The 16834-nt window shown below is 36.3% G+C and overlaps 2 protein-coding genes and 1 pseudogene across 3 annotated transcripts; 2 read left to right on the forward strand and 1 right to left on the reverse strand.

Moving 5' to 3' along the window:
• The first annotated feature begins 3337 nt into the window (after nt 1-3337).
• Nucleotides 3338-9644, forward strand: LOC306855678 (TLC domain-containing protein 1-like). The gene is made up of 4 exons (XM_079394483.1): nt 3338-3748; nt 4755-4837; nt 5309-5391; nt 8207-9644. The coding sequence occupies exons 1-4, from the start codon at nt 3543-3545 to the stop codon at nt 8588-8590; spliced, it is 756 nt and encodes a 251-aa protein (XP_079250609.1). The 5' UTR covers nt 3338-3542; the 3' UTR covers nt 8591-9644.
• Nucleotides 9645-11232: 1588 nt separating this feature from the next.
• Nucleotides 11233-13850, reverse strand: LOC306855947 (large ribosomal subunit protein uL23). Its single transcript, XM_079394921.1, has 5 exons — nt 13805-13850; nt 12931-13111; nt 12466-12642; nt 11686-11755; nt 11233-11294 (listed from the first exon to the last, which is right to left on the reverse strand). Exons 1-5 carry the CDS (start codon nt 13827-13829, stop codon nt 11280-11282), a joined length of 468 nt encoding a protein of 155 aa, XP_079251047.1. The 5' UTR covers nt 13830-13850; the 3' UTR covers nt 11233-11279.
• A 474-nt stretch (nt 13851-14324) lies between these two features.
• LOC306855601 (ras-related protein Rab-34-like) lies at nt 14325-16834 on the forward strand (annotated as a pseudogene). The gene is made up of 10 exons: nt 14325-14381; nt 14600-14682; nt 14812-14877; nt 15026-15127; nt 15192-15256; nt 15330-15381; nt 15457-15538; nt 15719-15810; nt 16549-16656; nt 16776-16834. The product of its transcript is annotated as a ras-related protein Rab-34-like (transcript).

Raw genomic sequence — 16834 nt, forward strand, 5'->3', positions numbered from 1 at the left:
AAATGTATTGTTGTTTGTCTAAAAAACTTCATGTTGTTGTTTTTCACATACTGTGAGACGATTTACAGACATCCCACTCTCTGTACCTCCCCAGTTTATGAGAATATATAATGCCTACAATACATGAATTATATTTTATTATATTACAGCCTGTTCATTTGTGTAAGCCGTGTAACGTCACAGATTTTTGGCAAATAAGAAGACAAGTGGTCATATGAAACACATATGAAACGCATGTAAGTACCAGTAAGGTGTCTTCCCTGACCACTTGTGAACAGATCATCTAAGCAGGCTTTTTTTTTCCGCTTAATTTCCAGGATATTGCGAATCATTTGCAGGCATTAGGAAGCTGCTATCCATATGTGAGAGACTGGGATGGCTGAATTTACCAGATTGCTGATTCATATATAATGCTTATTGACCAAACAAGATTCATGATTAGATTTGAATCTGTGCTGTCAGGATTCCACAGAAAGTTCAGCCCCAGTCCTCGTGTGAGGGTTTGTTTAATGTTTTATTTAATGCTTTCAGTTGCTTCTACCATAAAGCAGAAGGCCTATCACGCTCAGCAACTGACTTTCCGTATAGATTTACGCAGATTTGGAATACAAGCTGTCCCTGAATTGCGGGTTATTTGAGTCTGTGTGGCCAGATAAGTGTTCCTGTAAACCAGATAGCTCCAAACTTCACAACAGAAAAGACTGTATTTACCTTTTAAATCACTGACCAGAAGAGCACTGGGTCAATTGACTCTGTCAACAGCACTTGTAGCCTGTGTGACAATTGGCATCTGTTTCTCTGTAGTTACATTTGGTTTCATCAGAAAAGATCAAAGTCTTAAGGGCAGTGATTTTTACGTATTATTAAGTTGGCTTGAGAAAGCCAACTTACTGAAATGCTATTTAAACTTATTATTATTATTCTTCTTACTAAAAACGTTGACTCTAACTCCTCCTACAGCTTTAACTCTACAAATCTATCATCTGACTATTTCTAATTTCATAGCAACACTCTAGCAACTATCCAAACCAACCTAGCAACCACCCCGAGTACCCTAGCAACTGCATAGCAACACCCTATCAACCACCCCAGTACCCTAGCAACCACTCTGGGGACCCTAGCAACCGCATAGCAACACCTTAAGAACCACTTAGAGTACCTTAGCAACCACCCCAGGTACCCTAGCAACCGACTCTGGTACCTTAGCAACCACATTGCTACACCCTAGCAACCGCCCCAAGTACCCTTGGAACCGCATAGCAATACCCTAGCAACCACCCTGGTTAGCCTAGCAACCGTCATAGCAACCACTCCAAGTACCTTAGCAACCACATAGCAACACCCCAGCAACAATCCAGAGTGCCTTAGCTACCACATAGCAAAAATCTATCTATCTATCTATCTATCTATCTATCTATCTATCTATCTATCTATCTATCTATCTATCTATCTATCTATCTATCTATCTATCTATCTATCTATCTATCCTTAAGCTTGTAAAACTACTTTAAACTTCAAACTATTTCTGACTGAAAACCATCAAACTTAAAACTTTTTTAAACTTCTTAAACTTTTTCAAACTTTCTGGTCCGGCTTTCTCAAGCCAACTTAAAGTTTGTCTTGACAAACTTTTTTTTATCTAGTTATTATTATTATTTAAGACCTCTCCGCCCAATAATATGTGTAAAATTGTGTTTAACATTAAAATAGCATTTCTTTGAGAAAATCTGAGTAAAATACATAAAAGTAACCTACATTTGCGTGACAGAATTTAAAGAGTTTATTCAAAGTGATATATATATTTAAAGTTAAAGAATGTTAAAAACGTGTTTCAAAGTAATCTTTACAGGATTTTTCACAGTGTGCTCTAATCTTTATTCAGATTTCCTCCCTGAAATCTCCGAAAGTTTATTGCAAGAACAGCAGCCCATAGTTCAAAATTGTCTTTTTCGGTTACAGCAGATGTCCCACTCAACACAACAGTTAGACCGACGTTCCCCAGCCACACAGGTCTCACAACTGCTCAAACAACCTATTACAAATCTCTGAGCTTTGCATAGGTGTGCCTGAAAGAGCTGTAATACAAAGGGGCTTAAATTCTAAATGTTTAGAACACATTCAGAACTTTTGAATCAATTCACAAATACATTAAACACTTGAAACAACTTTATGTAGTTTCAAAAACATTTTGATATTAAGTCAAACTTTATATATACATATATATATATATATATATATATATATATATATATATATATGAATGCCATTTTAATAGTATTCTATATTATACTATAATATCAGAATGATTTCATAAGTGTTATGTGACACTGAAGATGAATAACAACTGCTGAAAATTCAGCTTTGATATCACAGGAATAAATTACATTTTAAAATATATTCAAATAGAAAATGGTCATTTTAAATTGTAAAAATATTTCACAATAATAATGTTTTTACTGTATTTTTAATCAAATAAATGCATGCATATTTGGGGATCATAAGATACTTCTTTCAAAAACATTAAAGAATCTTAATTATTGCAAACGTTTGACCCGTAATATTAAATTATGATATAGGCCTATGATAATGACATATTTGTTGTTGTGACACTTTATGGTTTACAAACTTTAGTGAAAGCCATAAGGTGTCATAAATCATTGTGACACCAGTTGGTTACAAGAAATCTGAAAAAAACTGAATTTGTTTCTTTTGATTTAGCATAATTTGTTTGTAAATGCCACTTGGTTTGGAATTTTATATCTAATTATATCTAAGACATTCAAGTGTAACTAAAGCATCCTGTTTAGGGCCACTATATGACGTTGAGCGAAATGTTAAGTGAAATTGCATGGCCAGCAAACATGATTTTTGTTATGGATCGAGTGCTAAGTTGTACCATATCCCGACTGAAAGCTGACCAAACATAACAAACAGTTTTCTGTAAGCCATTCCTCTGTTGTGACGGTGTGAGTGAAGTCATTTGATCCAGCTGCAGGACACTGGCCATTTCATTTATTAGGGACAGCAGTATGACTGTGAGTTTAAATGGTCTCTATTGTTCTGTTGTGCTCCCCACTCACTCACTCACACACACACACACACACACAGTTGATGCGACTCTATCACTACATGCATGGAGCGTTTTTCTGGATCGTGGAATACAGAGAGATGGACACAAAAAGTTTAAGTGAAAGAGATACAGTCGTCATTCCTGGTTGTAACACTCCCACAGATCCATTCATCATCAGCCAATCAGTGTTCACCAAACAGGTACTGTGACAGATACCACACCTATGACAGGCACCAGCACGTGGAGGAAGGGACGAGAAGGTGGAGAATAGATACAAAGTGTTTGTACTGGTGTAAGGACGACTGTCGTCAATAACAAGGAGAAAAAAAGACAGGGACTGGTTCAAGAATTTGAATGCATTTCATGTGGATTCTTTTGGAAAGGACACAGAAAGTTTAGATCAGCAAGGAAACAACATAACAAGGACTCACAGTCTGAGAAGAGGAGAGACCCAGAATAAAGAGTGTGGAGGATGGACACATGGCTGAATGAAGTCCAGAAGCATCCGGCCCTGTATGTCTTGTGCTGTTCTGTAATTTTCAGGATCCTTCACAGGTTCCTGCAGACTGTGCCCAGTCCCAGGACGGTGGAAACAGACCCCTGGAGGACGTGGAAATGGAGGAACCTCTCAGTGTCACTTGTCCACTCACTGCTGACTGGCATCTGGGCCGTCACCTGGTGAGTTGTTGTTTTTCATTCATTTTTTCAGTGATTTGTTTTACATTAAGAACATGAAATCACTTTATTATGTAATATATATACTGTATATATACCAGATCAATATTTTAACATTAAAATATTATATAATTTTAATTAATTTGTTAATTATAATTTTAATTGAGAGGCAAAGTAAGATAATAAAACTTGTTCCAGAGAATATATTTTCAATCACATTTGTTGTTGTTGTTGTTTTAGCTTTTTTTTGTGAGCATGAAAAAAAATATTGTAAGATTTGTGCTTAAACCAAAACAAAAATGGATTTTAAAAAAATGTATGTTCTAATATTTTATACAATTTTGAATTATACATTTTATAATTTTATAATACAAATTTTATTATGCAATTTTTAATTACAATAAAATACAATTTCAACAACTGTCTTGTTCAATATTTTGTCTTGTAAGAATATTTAAACATCCTTAAAATAAGATAAACATATTAGCTTTTCTAAAAATGTCTAATAAAATGTCCTAAAAGATTTATATTTTACGGGTTTAAATATTTCAGCAATATTTGGTACAAGCCAAAATCTTGAATAAAACATTTCGGTATATTGAGTACATATAGACTCAAAGTAGGCCCCATGTTGTTGTGTTGATATCTTGTTTATAGTTAGACGTTGCTATAGTTTGTACTAATAGCAGTGTCTACCAATAAACGCAAGTTATTAAATGTTCACGAACAGCACTTAACCTTCAGTTACCGATATCTCAGTTTAGAAACAGGAAAAACCTGCTAGACAGGCATGAATGAGAAAATGAGTGCAACTAACTAAAAAGAAATTACACCATTATAATTGTCACAGTATGAATCACCTCAAAACCAAGCAAGCGTTTCACCATTGTGGGTGTTTTCTGATCATCAGTGGACTTTTCCACTCTCTTTTGTCAGTTATTAAGCACAGTATTCTTTTGATCTTCTGGTTGATATGATCAACAGTCTGCATGAATCTGTGTCCTGACAGCGTCATACAGCATCCTGTGATGGTGCATGAAATCCACTCCACCTACACCCCATCAGCATACATGCTAGTCGTCGTCTCATCTGGTCAGTAAACACATGCAACATAACCAAGACCCTTGAAACATGTAGGAAGTTTACAAATTATGTAATGTATCTGATGCTCACGTTCTCCAGCACATCCGGCTGTGTAGCCCCTGTACTGCATCTGTGTAATCCTGATCTCCTGATAAGAGTTTAAGATGTTTTGTGACTCAGGTCTTTGGAATGAGGTTGTAGAAAAGAACTAACATCTTCAGCTATGTTTCTCTCACAGTCTTTAAATAGTTAATGCTGGAGCTGTTTAACATAAGATACCATACCTTGCTTTTACATTTGCAAGCATATTATGTTGGTGACAGAGGCACCTGCATACTTTAACAGCATAAGGAATGTCAGCATGAATCCAAAAGACAAGAAAGAATGTGACTGAGCATTTGAGAGTAAATGTATATACAGTATATATGTATAAGGTTTTGTCCAGTCAAAAAAAAATTTAACATTCATCTCCTTTAACAGGGTACTTCATTCAGGATGCTGCTGACATTATCTCTAGTGGGTACGCAAAAGCATCTTGGGAGTTTTTACTTCACCATGTTATGGTAAGCCAATACAGAGTTTATCAAACAAGGTCATGAATTTTTTTTTAAAAGGTTAGGTCAGGGGTAGGCAAGTTCGGTCCTGAAGAGCCGCAGTCCTGCAGAGTTCAGCTCCAACCCTGAAAAAAATCTCACCTGCCTGAAGCCTAAATAATCCTGAAGACATTGATTAGTTTGTTCATGTGTGTTTGATTTTTTTTTTTAAATTCCTCATTTGGCAAGGGTCAAACCATGAAAAGCCATGCTAATCTAATAGGATAAGACCATGTGAAATAATGACAAACAATCCTGTCAGAAAGACATACACCATATAAGCAGCAAAAGCGGAGTTCAAAACACTTGCAAAGTGTTACTTGGTTATCATTCAGATTCATACATGTACATATTTACAAGAGCAAATGAGGTGGAAAACACTAGACAAAAACATTGATTTGTCATGCACTGGAAAATCTTTGGGTTATTTGACTTTTCATACTATGTTTTAGACAAAACATTCAAAACACACTTTTAAAGGGGTCATATGACGTTGCTAAAAATAACATTATTTGGTGTATTTGGTGTAATGCAGTGTTTATGTGGTTTAAGGTTCAAAAAACACATTATTTTCCACATACTGTACATAATTGTTGCTCCTCTATGCCCCGCCTTTCTGAAACAATTTTTTACAAAACTCATTGTTCTGAGAAGCGAGGCGTGCTCTGATTGGCCAGCTATCCAGTGCGTTGTGATTGGCCTAATACCTCAAGCGTGAGACGGAAATGTTACGCCCCTTACTGTATTGTGATGCCGTGTCCCGGCGCGACGACACAAAAACAATAAAAACCCATTATAAACGGGGTATTTGTTGCATCCAGTGGGGACATAATTACAGATTTTTTATTTTTTAATTATTGCTTAAAACAAGAACATAGAAAATACAGAATATCCACATAACACTTGAACAGACAACAACAAAATAAAACAGTAAAAAATACAGAAAATAAATAAAGGAAAAATAATAATTTAAAATTAAAATAATAACAAATGCAATAAAGGGCCATTTTATCCTTTTACGCGTCGCGTTGCATCACGCCGCGTAAACATTACCATGTCTGCATTTGTGATTGCAGAAACGACAAACAACAAGCACTACTCTACACTGCTCACAACTCGCGTTTGAGTAGCAGAAATGTACTTACAGGCTGTGAGTCAGAAGCGCCAGACTGTCCTTGCAAAGTTGGAATTGCCCCACTTTATAGAAACAGTCTTTGTGCAAGCCAGCATTGTAGGCTACTCTTCTGAATTCAGGAAATAGACCTCTGTATAATGCGCTGCACACACTCTAATATGTGGGTTGAACTGTTCTGGAACAGTGTTGTAAATACAACTTAACCACTGATTTCTAGTTGTGTCCTCTTTTGGAAGGCCAAACAAAGTACTTTCGCTTTCACAACGAAACAACAATACCACAGTGAGAATAATAGTTCTGCGCTCTTTCTTTGCATAAATCGTCCCACACCAGTGACGTAGACGTGGGGGCGTGTTTAAATGAGCTGTTTTAGGGGGGCGTTGTCAAGTCTTAACTTTTATAAAGAATATCTCTTTGGTTTTGAGACTTTAGTCTTCGCAACTTCAGGGATCTTATCTATGCACAAACAGCTTGTAACACTCCAAACCGAAAGGAAAACTTGAAATTGCATCATATAACCCTTTTAAATATTTATTTTATTGCACTTTTTTTTTTTTTTTGCACCTACAGATTTTTTTGTTTTTTGGCAGTATTTTCAGTTTTATTGAGTGATAAAAATATCCAAAGATATCCAAAATCACTTCTAATGTAACAGACCCTTTTCACATTTCCAGGGTTCTCAGAAGTGAAAGTCATCATAGATTGGTAAACGTTTATAGTGGTAAACAGAAACTATAAGAATATTTTTCACCCATTTGCTCCAATAGCCGAAGATAAAGAAAAAATCCACGATAGCGCTTCTATATATACTTTATCTATACTTTACAAAAATGGAAAAAAATATGAAGAGATGGATTATGTTGGTTAGAAGTTATCAAATTTTCTGTCACTCTCTTGGCCATTGTATATTAGAAACATTAACCATCTTTCTGTAATCTAATCCCAGGTAAGAAATAACAAAGTATAGTATAATTAATATACCTTTTTCCCAATGAAAATATAAAAAACATTGCAAGATTGTTACAAAGTGCATCCTCACAGTCTGTTAAAAGAATGCATGTGATGTATGGCGATGACTATTAGTTAGTTTTTGTCATAGGATAGTTTACCCAAAAATGAAAATTCTGTCATAATTACTCGTTCCAAACCTGTAAGACCTTTGATCATCTTCAGAATGCAAATTAAGATATTTTTGATGAAATCAGAGAGCTTTCTGACCCTGCATAGACAGCAATACAACTGACACATTCAAGGCCCAGAAAGGTACACTCTAAACAAAATGTTTAACCCAGCCTTCTGGGCAGTAACCCAACCACTGGGTCTAAACAACCCAATCGCTGGGTTCATCCATATTTTACCCAGCTCTGGGTTGTATTTAATCCAGCATATTTTAGGGTGTAGTAAGGACATTGTTAAAATGTCTAACTCGGAAGAGAAGAAATTGTTGAATAAAGTCATTTTTGTTTTCTTTGTGCACAAAAAGTATTCTCATAGCTTCATAACACTATGGATGAGCCACTGATGTCACATGGACTATTTTAATGAGGTCCTTACTAACTTTTTGGGTCTTGAACATGTCAGTTACATTGCTGTCTATGCAGGTCAGAAAGCATCCCTTTAACTGTAAATCACTGTTCTGTTTTCCTGTAGGTGATCTGGTGTTTCCTGTATGCTGTGCTCACACATCAGTATGTGGCAGGTGCAGTGGTGGCTTTATTTGTGGAAGTGAACAGTGTGTTTCTACACACCCGTTTATTGCTCAAACTGGCTAAAGTGGCCCAGAACACTTTCATCTACACCGTCAACAAACTGTTCAATGTGGTGACCTATGTGACCTTCCGGCTTGGAGCACAGTTTTACCTCACCTGGTACCTCATACACCACTACTCGTCGTTGGATCATGCTCTCTACTTCCTGGTAACCATGATGCTCATGAACATCATGATTCTCATCTATTTCTACCGCCTCCTCCGAACCGACTTCTTCAGCAAGGGGCGTTCTCAAAATAGTGGTCGTAAATTGGCTGAGGATTAAACCAAAGACTGCTTTCAAGTGAATGTTAACACAACATTTATCCATAGGAAGCCTGTACTGAATGAGCAAACCTCACCAGAGAGAGTCTGATGTGAATCAGAGACATTTAAAAAGTTTTCACTTTTTAGAATAAAACTTAAACGCTATAAAAAATTAACTCAACAAGGGTGAAGTAGACAAATGTTTAAGGATCTGTTAGCACAGACGGGATTTACACTGCAAAAAGTGATTTTCTTACGCAGTATCTTGTTTTCCAGTACAAATATCTAAACATTTTTACATCAAGAGACATTTACTTGAGCAAAAACATGACCTTAGATTTTAAAGGATTAGTTAAACCAAAAATGAAAATGTGCTGAAGATTTATTCATCTTCTGATTATCTAAAATGTAGATGAGTTTGTTTCTTCATTGGATTTGGAGAAATTTAGCATTCACTTTCATGGATCCTTTGCAGTGAATGGGTGCCATAAGATGGGTAAAATGAGAGTTTACAGCTGATACAAACATCACAATATTCCGCCAGTAATCCACACAACTCCAGTCTATTAATTAACGTCTTGTGAAGAAAAAAAGGCTGCATGTTTGTAAGAAACAAATCCACAATTTAAGGCAACTGTCCCTTCTGGCCAAAATACAAGTCCTCTATCCATAATAATGCTTCCTCCAGTGAAAAAGTCAATTCTCTGTTGTCCTCTCGCATTAAAATCCACTGACATGTGTTCAAAACAGTTTCGGATTGTTTTCACTTGTAAACGCTGTTTGATCTGTGCATATTTCTCTCCTGAATCACACAAAATGACTTTTTCACTGGAGAAAGCACTGATAGAGGATTTGTATTGAAGCCAGACGCATCACTTTAAAATAAAAAATGACTGTTTTTACTACATTCACATATCTCTCCAAATCTGTTTCTATGATGATACAAACACATTTTTATCTTGGATGTCCTAAGGGCAAGTAGATTTGAGCTAATTTCCCTTTTCCACTAACTATTCCTTTAAATATTGTTAAATCAGTTTTTTCAAAAAAAATGAATCAAATTTAACTACCGCAAAAACAGAAAAAAATATCTTCCCGTGGGATACGTTCATACACCATTGGCAGATATATTTTCTGAAAAAAAGAAACCTTTTAATATGTAACTTATCTTTTGCTTTTCAGGTAAATGTATATTGATTTAATAAGTTTTAGTCATTAATACTGGAAAACAATGCAAAACAATACTAAGAGCAGGGGTGATGTTGAACCTATATGAGGCAGTGGAGTAAACTAACATCTTAATCTAGGAAATGGCACCATTTGTGATGTAAAACCATGTAAATTACTTGAATTAGCCACAATTTATTATATGAAGCATTTTTTTCAAAAATGGTGACTACATGTAAAGAATGTCAGATTATGCTAATAAGTAATTATATCAAGCTTTGCATCCAAATGCAGAAACTACATCAGCCTCATACATTTCTGCTGAGGGAGTACCGGTAAACAGATATGCAACCTTCAAAGACAATTATCAAGTATTTGTCCTAATAAATGTTTTAGACGTGATGCTGCCTCAGCAACACATCTACCTCAGTACGGCAACACTTCATTAATTCCCTGAAAACAGTGGTAGGAACAAGATTTAGCTCACTTAAAGGATGTAAATTAGCATTTTTTTTTTTTTTTTTTAAGAGTTTAACATGTAAAAAGGTGAATATTGCTTTATTAAAACAGAATATTGATTCTTTCCCGGCACGTTATGATTATCTTCAGGAATAATATGAGACTTTGTAATAGGGATAGTGAATTACGTTTGCATTTTAAATGTAATTCAGGAGTCTTCAACCTTTTTCAGACAGAGAATCCCTTGGTGGAGAGAACAGGGACCCCCTGTAGAAAACTGCTTTAAAGGAACACTCCACTTTTTTTGGAAATAGGGTAATTTTACACCTCCCCTTGAGATAAACAGTTGAGTTTTAGCGTTTTTTTAATTCATCCAGCCGATCTCCGGGTCTGGCGGTAGCACTTTTAGCTTAGTTTAGCGTAGATCATTGAATCAGATTAGACCATTAGCATTTGGTCATCAAAAATGACCAGAGAGTTTCAATAATTTCACTTGACTCTCCTGTAGTTACATTGTGTACTAAGACCGAAGGAAAATGAAAAGTTGTGATTTTCTAGGCCGATATGGCTAGGAACTATACTCTCATTCCGGCGTAATAATCAAGGAACTTTGCTGCCGTACCATGGGTGCAGCAGGCGCAATGATATTACGCAGTGCCTGAAAGTAGACCCCAGCTATATCATAACTAGTTACCTAGCTGGGGACTACTTTCAGGCGCTGCGTAATATCATTGCGCCTGCTGCACCCATGGTACGGCCAAATTCTCTTTAAGAGAATCAATTCATAAATCCATGGTCATTATAGCTCAAAATTTTAATTCTAAGGTTTAATTACAATAACTCTGACATTTAATACACATCTGCTGTAATTAAAATTTGAATATTAATTTGCTGATGCTCTGGTTTACTTTTATAGTTTCAGTATAATTTAACACTTTTGGGTATGAAAAAAAAAAGCTTTTAACCACACTCTTATTCTCAAACCTTATTTTAAACTCCAGAAATGTAAACAAGTAAAGCCACAAGAACAAAAAATAGTTTTTACAAACATTTATTCTTCTGTACATCTGACCAAGAACACTTTAGATGATGCCGATCTGCAAGAAAAAAAAAAAAGATGACAATCAGCAGAGGTCAAAGCACAAACATTTAGCAAAAGAAATAAAATACAAAGCATCTCTGGTTCTTTTGAATGCATCATTCAGGCAGAAGCTTAGTTTACATTTGCAGAGGTTGACAAGTCCCTCAGCTTCCAATCTAGCTTCATGAAACTGATCTAATACATTTAATACATGTATGGACATGTACATTAGGTTCCTCAAATCCAGTCCTGGAGTGCCACTGCCCTGCACAGTTTAGCTCCAACCCTGATCAAACTCGCTTATGTGACTTTCTAGGGATCCTTAAGGAATTGATGAGCTTGCTCAGGTGTGTTTGATTAGGGTTGGAGCTAAACTCAAGGTCCCTGATTTACATTCACTAATTTACCTTGTTTGCAACATCCAAGGCATCGTAATCTGGTGCAAGACGAACATATGCCTTCTTTTCGCCATCAGGTCTGCAGGGAGCAATAAATAAAGCATTCAGAATACATCAGAAATCTGACAATGCCTTTCCTCTGTATCAGTGGTTCCTTTGAGAACATTGCATTTCAAAATTAATGATTATTTTATTGTAATTCAACAATATCTGAAGAAACCCCCAAATATTTCTATTGAAATCGACAACTACTTGTTTATAAACTTTAACACAAGCTGCAAGAACTTAAATTAAAAACTATTATTAATTTGTTTATAATACTATATTGTATAAGAAATCGAACGTGCAAAGAGACGTGCACACTTGTATACATCTTGATTGTTTTTAAGAAGTGAGTGAAGTGACATACTGCGAAGTATGGTGACCCATACTCTGAATTCGTGCTCTGCATTTAACCCATCCAACGTGCACACACACAGCAGTGAACACACACACACCGTGAACACACACACCCGGAGCAGTGGGCAGCCATTTTATGCTGCAGCGCCCGGGGAGCAGTTGGGGGTTCGGTGCCTTGCTCAAGGGCACCTCAGTCGTGGTATTGAGGGTGGAGAGCGCGCTGGACATTCACTCCCCCCACCTACAATCCCTGCCGGCCGGAGACTCGAACACGCAACCTTTGGATTACGAGTCCGACTCTCTAACTATTAGGCCACAACTTCCCCACATTAAATGTTTTTAGAGAAGCAATAAAATTTAAAAAGTCTTGATGATTAAACCAAGTTCTACCTGATCAGTGTGTTGACTTTAGCCACATCGATGTCGTACAGTTTCTTGACAGCGTGTTTAATCTGATGCTTGTTAGCCTTGACGTCAACAATGAACACCAGAGTGTTGTTGTCCTCGATCTTCTTCATGGCTGACTCAGTGGTCAGAGGGAACTTGATGATGGCATAATGGTCCAGCCTAACAGAACCAGAGAGATATTGATTTTCAATTCAGGCATGTTCCGTAAAAACTAGAATTATATTTATGCTTTAGGCTCAGCCATATCTCAATGGGGAAATGAGGATGCATCAGTGTTGAAAAAATTGTAATCATATCATTTCATGCTTTGATCGCAATTCCCATCATTTGCATCCTAAAAGGAAAATATCTGATTTCAAGACTACCTGACATTTGTAAATCATAACTCAACACAAGTAACAAATGCACTCTTGATTTTAGATTTCATAGAGTACAAATGAGTCTCACTTGTTTCTGCGTGGAGCACTCTTCCTAGGGTACTTTGGCTGCCTCCTCAGACGCAGGGTCTTGGGCCGGCGGAAGGTTGGGGTGGTCCTGATCTTCTTCTTCCTATGGCTGTGGACACCCTTCAGCACAGCCTTCTTGGCTTTAAGTGCCTTGGACTTGGCCTCAGTTTTAGCAGGTACAGCTGTTAAGATTATGACCATGCAATATTAAAAAAATCAGTCTATGAGACATACAGTGAATGAGTATAAAGTTGTCCGTACAGCGTTTTCACATCCCTAATAAGCATTTAACTGCGTTATGATAAAATCTCAGAGACTTTCACAGGTAACGTTACATCATTTGCACATAGATATTACCGTATTTACATTCAGGCAGCAGCTATTAAATGCACACATTTTCACTAAAACAATATTGTTTAAGGGCTAATTTAAAGACTCTTTTCTTCACTAAACTGACTGGTAATGAATGAGAAATGGATGGATATGGGTAACTGTTAGCCACGTGTCTGTGACTAGCTAGCGATGACAAGCTATTGAGTTGTCAATTACTTATATTTCACTCCGTACAATCCACATAGAACGTAAACAACCAGTTTATGCCAGGTGGCTAATGGACTTAACACTTGGACAGTCTGATATAACGAGACTGTGAGGGCATGCAGCTCAATTATCTTAGCTTGCTAGCCGAGGTTGTGACTAAGGACGTCTCGCTCCGGCACTTCTTGCATTAAAAACAATGTTATTTCACTCCAGACGCCTAATTAAACAGCCTTAGACAAACATACTTATATCAACTACATTTACGCGAAAACGTAGCTGTATATAATCACAATAAACTTTATTTTTAAACCATTAAATACATAAACCTAACGCACCTTCCTTTTTCGCCTTCGGGGCCATGTTGGGAAAGGAAGAACGAGAGGGGTTTCTTCAGTATATCGCAGGGGTTCACGTTAACACACGCAGTCATCGCGAGAACACCGCTAGGCATTATGGGTGGTGTAGTTCTCTTGCATGCTGTAAATATCGAGACCGGGGCTTGTGTTGAGCACAGTCACGCAGTGAGAGCGAAAAGTTACTTGCACACGATTAATTCAAAAATGTGTCGATTAAATAAAATTACTTTCAAGTCTAAAACAGGCTCCTTGTAGAATGTAAAACAGCCTTCTGCCTTTTAAGGTAAGTTGTAGGCTACCCCCCCCCCCCCCCCCCCCCCCACCCCAAATAGTATTGCTTTTTAAATACCGTTTTGACATCAAATTGTTTTATACAGCAGCATGTTAATTTGCCATTAATGTTGCTGTTTTTAATTTGATGTATTTTTATTATTGTTATTATTTTATTAATCCAGCGGACAGAATGGTTGTATTGGTGTGGTCTTGTTAAAGCTATCATATGATGAGCTCTCTACCCCCTGTAAAAGGAAACAGGATCATCTGTGAACTCCCTTTGGTAACACATTTTTTTATATTTTTTATTAGTTATGTCCACTCCCTAGCTGTTATTGCTCAAAACTCATTCATTTTATAGGATTGTTGTATTTAATCACCAACTGAGCGTTATTAATCGGACTCGACTGGAACAGATTATTATGTAAAAGCTACCTTTTTGTTTTGTCTTGTAATTTTTTAACGTCTAACCTAATATATTTCGTTTGAGCTATAATTCAGTACTTTACAAGGGACGCTGCAGTGCACACCAAAGATGGCTTCAATATTACTGTTAAAGAGGCATGTCAAGGACAGAAATCGGGGTAAGTTACTCTTTTTCCCTCTTTAACACACATATACAAACATTTGTTTTGCTGTTTTTGATGGTATATAATACAGATGTGTAATGAACTCTGAATGAACATAATTTTTTTGTAAACCTACTTTTCCAGATTGAATGTAGCCAAGGTCATTGTTGTTGGTGATGTAGGAGTTGGAAAGACCTGTTTAATAAACAGGTAAGAGTCTGTAATATGAATTTATTTATTCTCTCTTCAGATCTCATTGTGCTTTTACTGAAAAAAATACAAATTTTAACATGCATCCTAACCATAATAAAAAAGAAAAGCTTGACTGATTACATTTGTTAATATTTCTGTCCTCGAGATTCTGCAAAGACACATTTGACAAGACGTACAAGGCGACTATTGGAGTGGATTTTGAGATGGAGAGATTTGAGGTCCTCGGGGTGCCCTTCAGTTTGCAGTTGTGAGTTTTGAGTATAACTTCATACGGTTGCATCCCGATCACAGATCTCTCTCTCTCTCTGCAGGTGGGACACAGCAGGTCAGGAAAGATTCAGATGTGTTGCATCCACATACTACAGAGGAGCTCAAGGTAATAAAACAGAATATATTAAGCATACTCCTGCTGTGTATCGTGTAAAATCAATGTATCTTTTGTTTTCCAGCCATCATTGTTGTCTTTGATCTGAGCAATTATAACTCTTTGGATCATGCAAGGTACAGTATGACCACTTATTTGGTTTCAAACACTGTTTGAATAGTCATGGATCATGTCTGTCTCTTTTTATTCAGAGAGTGGCTTGAGGATGCCATGAGAGACAATGACCCTTCTAGTGTTCTCCTCTTCCTCGTGGGAACCAAGAAGGATCTTAGTGTGAGTTATTTACCAATTATCTCTTCAAAGCCTTTAAAAATAATTCGCCACACTGCGACTTTAATGGTGTTGGCACATGAACATTTTCAATAATAAAAAATATGCATGAGATTACACTAACAATCCCCAGATGGTGTATTCTTGAGATAACTAGTCTAGATGAATCTTTCTCTCCCATAGCACCCAGATCAGTTGGCCCAAATGGAGCAAGAGGCTGTTCGACCCTCTTGAGGAGATCAGAGCAGAGTATTGGGCCGTGTCTGCGCTGTCAGGTAGAGAAACGCGTCTGTCTGAAAGACTTCTAACAGCAGCTGTATTGAATGCCATCAAACTATTTTGTGTGTCTGAGCTGATGTCAGAAATAATATCTAAATGTGTTTTCATAAATATTTTTAGTAATAAATAGTCACATAAAAAATTCAGATAGTATTATTGTGAAATATCATGATACATTACATTCTTTTATTCAGCAAGCATGCATTCAATTGATCAAAATGGACAGTAAAGACCTTTGTTACAAAATCTTTCTATTTAAAATGTTGGTCTTTTGAACTTTCTATTTATCAAAGAATCCAGACAATAAATTACAGTTTTTACCAACATATTAGGAAGCAAAAACTGTTTTCAACATATTATATTAAGAATCATTATTATTAGAGCACCAATAATAATTGAGCACCAAATAAGCATATTACAATGATTTACAAAGAATCATGTGACAATGAAGACTGATCAGCAGAGTAATGACTAATGAAAATTCATGTTTGGCATCACAGGAATAAATTACAGTTTACAATATATTTAAATAGAAAACTATTATTTTAAGTTGTAACAATATTTCACAATATTAACATTTTTATTGTATATTTGATCAAATAAATGTAGCCTTGATGGGCATGAGAGACTTCTTTCAGAAGCGCATAAAAAACGTAATGATTCCAAACTTTTGATTGTAGTGAAAGTAACATATGACATGAGATCATATGTGTTATTTCTGTTGTCCTCTATAGGGGAAAGTGTGAGAGATTTCTTTCTACGGGTTGCATCACTTACATTTGAAGCCACTGTATTATCTGAGCTGGAGAGGACCAATTCTAGACAAGTTAGTGATATTGTCAGTAAGTTCTTTCATTACATCAAAATATGGCTAATTTGAGACATTTTATTTTCATGTTTTACCTTGGAAATATTTCACAATGGTTATACAAAAAATTATATATGCATCTTTCCTTCACAGAAATCTCTAATAATTGTGATGAAAAATTTAAGAAGAGGCAATCCAGATGCTGTCACTGA

The sequence above is a fragment of the Barbus barbus genome (assembly GCF_936440315.1).
Source record: "Barbus barbus genome assembly, chromosome: 36".
NCBI classification, from domain to species: Eukaryota; Metazoa; Chordata; class Actinopteri; order Cypriniformes; family Cyprinidae; genus Barbus; species Barbus barbus.

Bases quoted from the DNA above. Each gene is read 5' to 3' on its own strand.
- LOC306855947 (XM_079394921.1), bottom strand. From the start codon at position 13,829: ATGGCCCCGAAGGCGAAAAAGGAAG. The intron at 13,112-13,804 runs GTGCGTTAGGTT...TAATCTTAACAG, and splicing joins CCCGAAGGCGAAAAAGGAAG to CTGTACCTGCTAAAACTGAG. The intron at 11,756-12,465 runs GTAGAACTTGGT...TGCTCCCTGCAG, and splicing joins AAAGTCAACACACTGATCAG to ACCTGATGGCGAAAAGAAGG.
- LOC306855678 (XM_079394483.1), top strand. From the start codon at position 3,543: ATGGACACATGGCTGAATGAAGTCCAGAAGCATCCGGCCCTGTATGTC. The intron at 3,749-4,754 runs GTGAGTTGTTGT...GTGTCCTGACAG, and splicing joins GGCATCTGGGCCGTCACCTG to CGTCATACAGCATCCTGTGA. The intron at 5,392-8,206 runs GTAAGCCAATAC...GTTTTCCTGTAG, and splicing joins TTTTACTTCACCATGTTATG to GTGATCTGGTGTTTCCTGTA.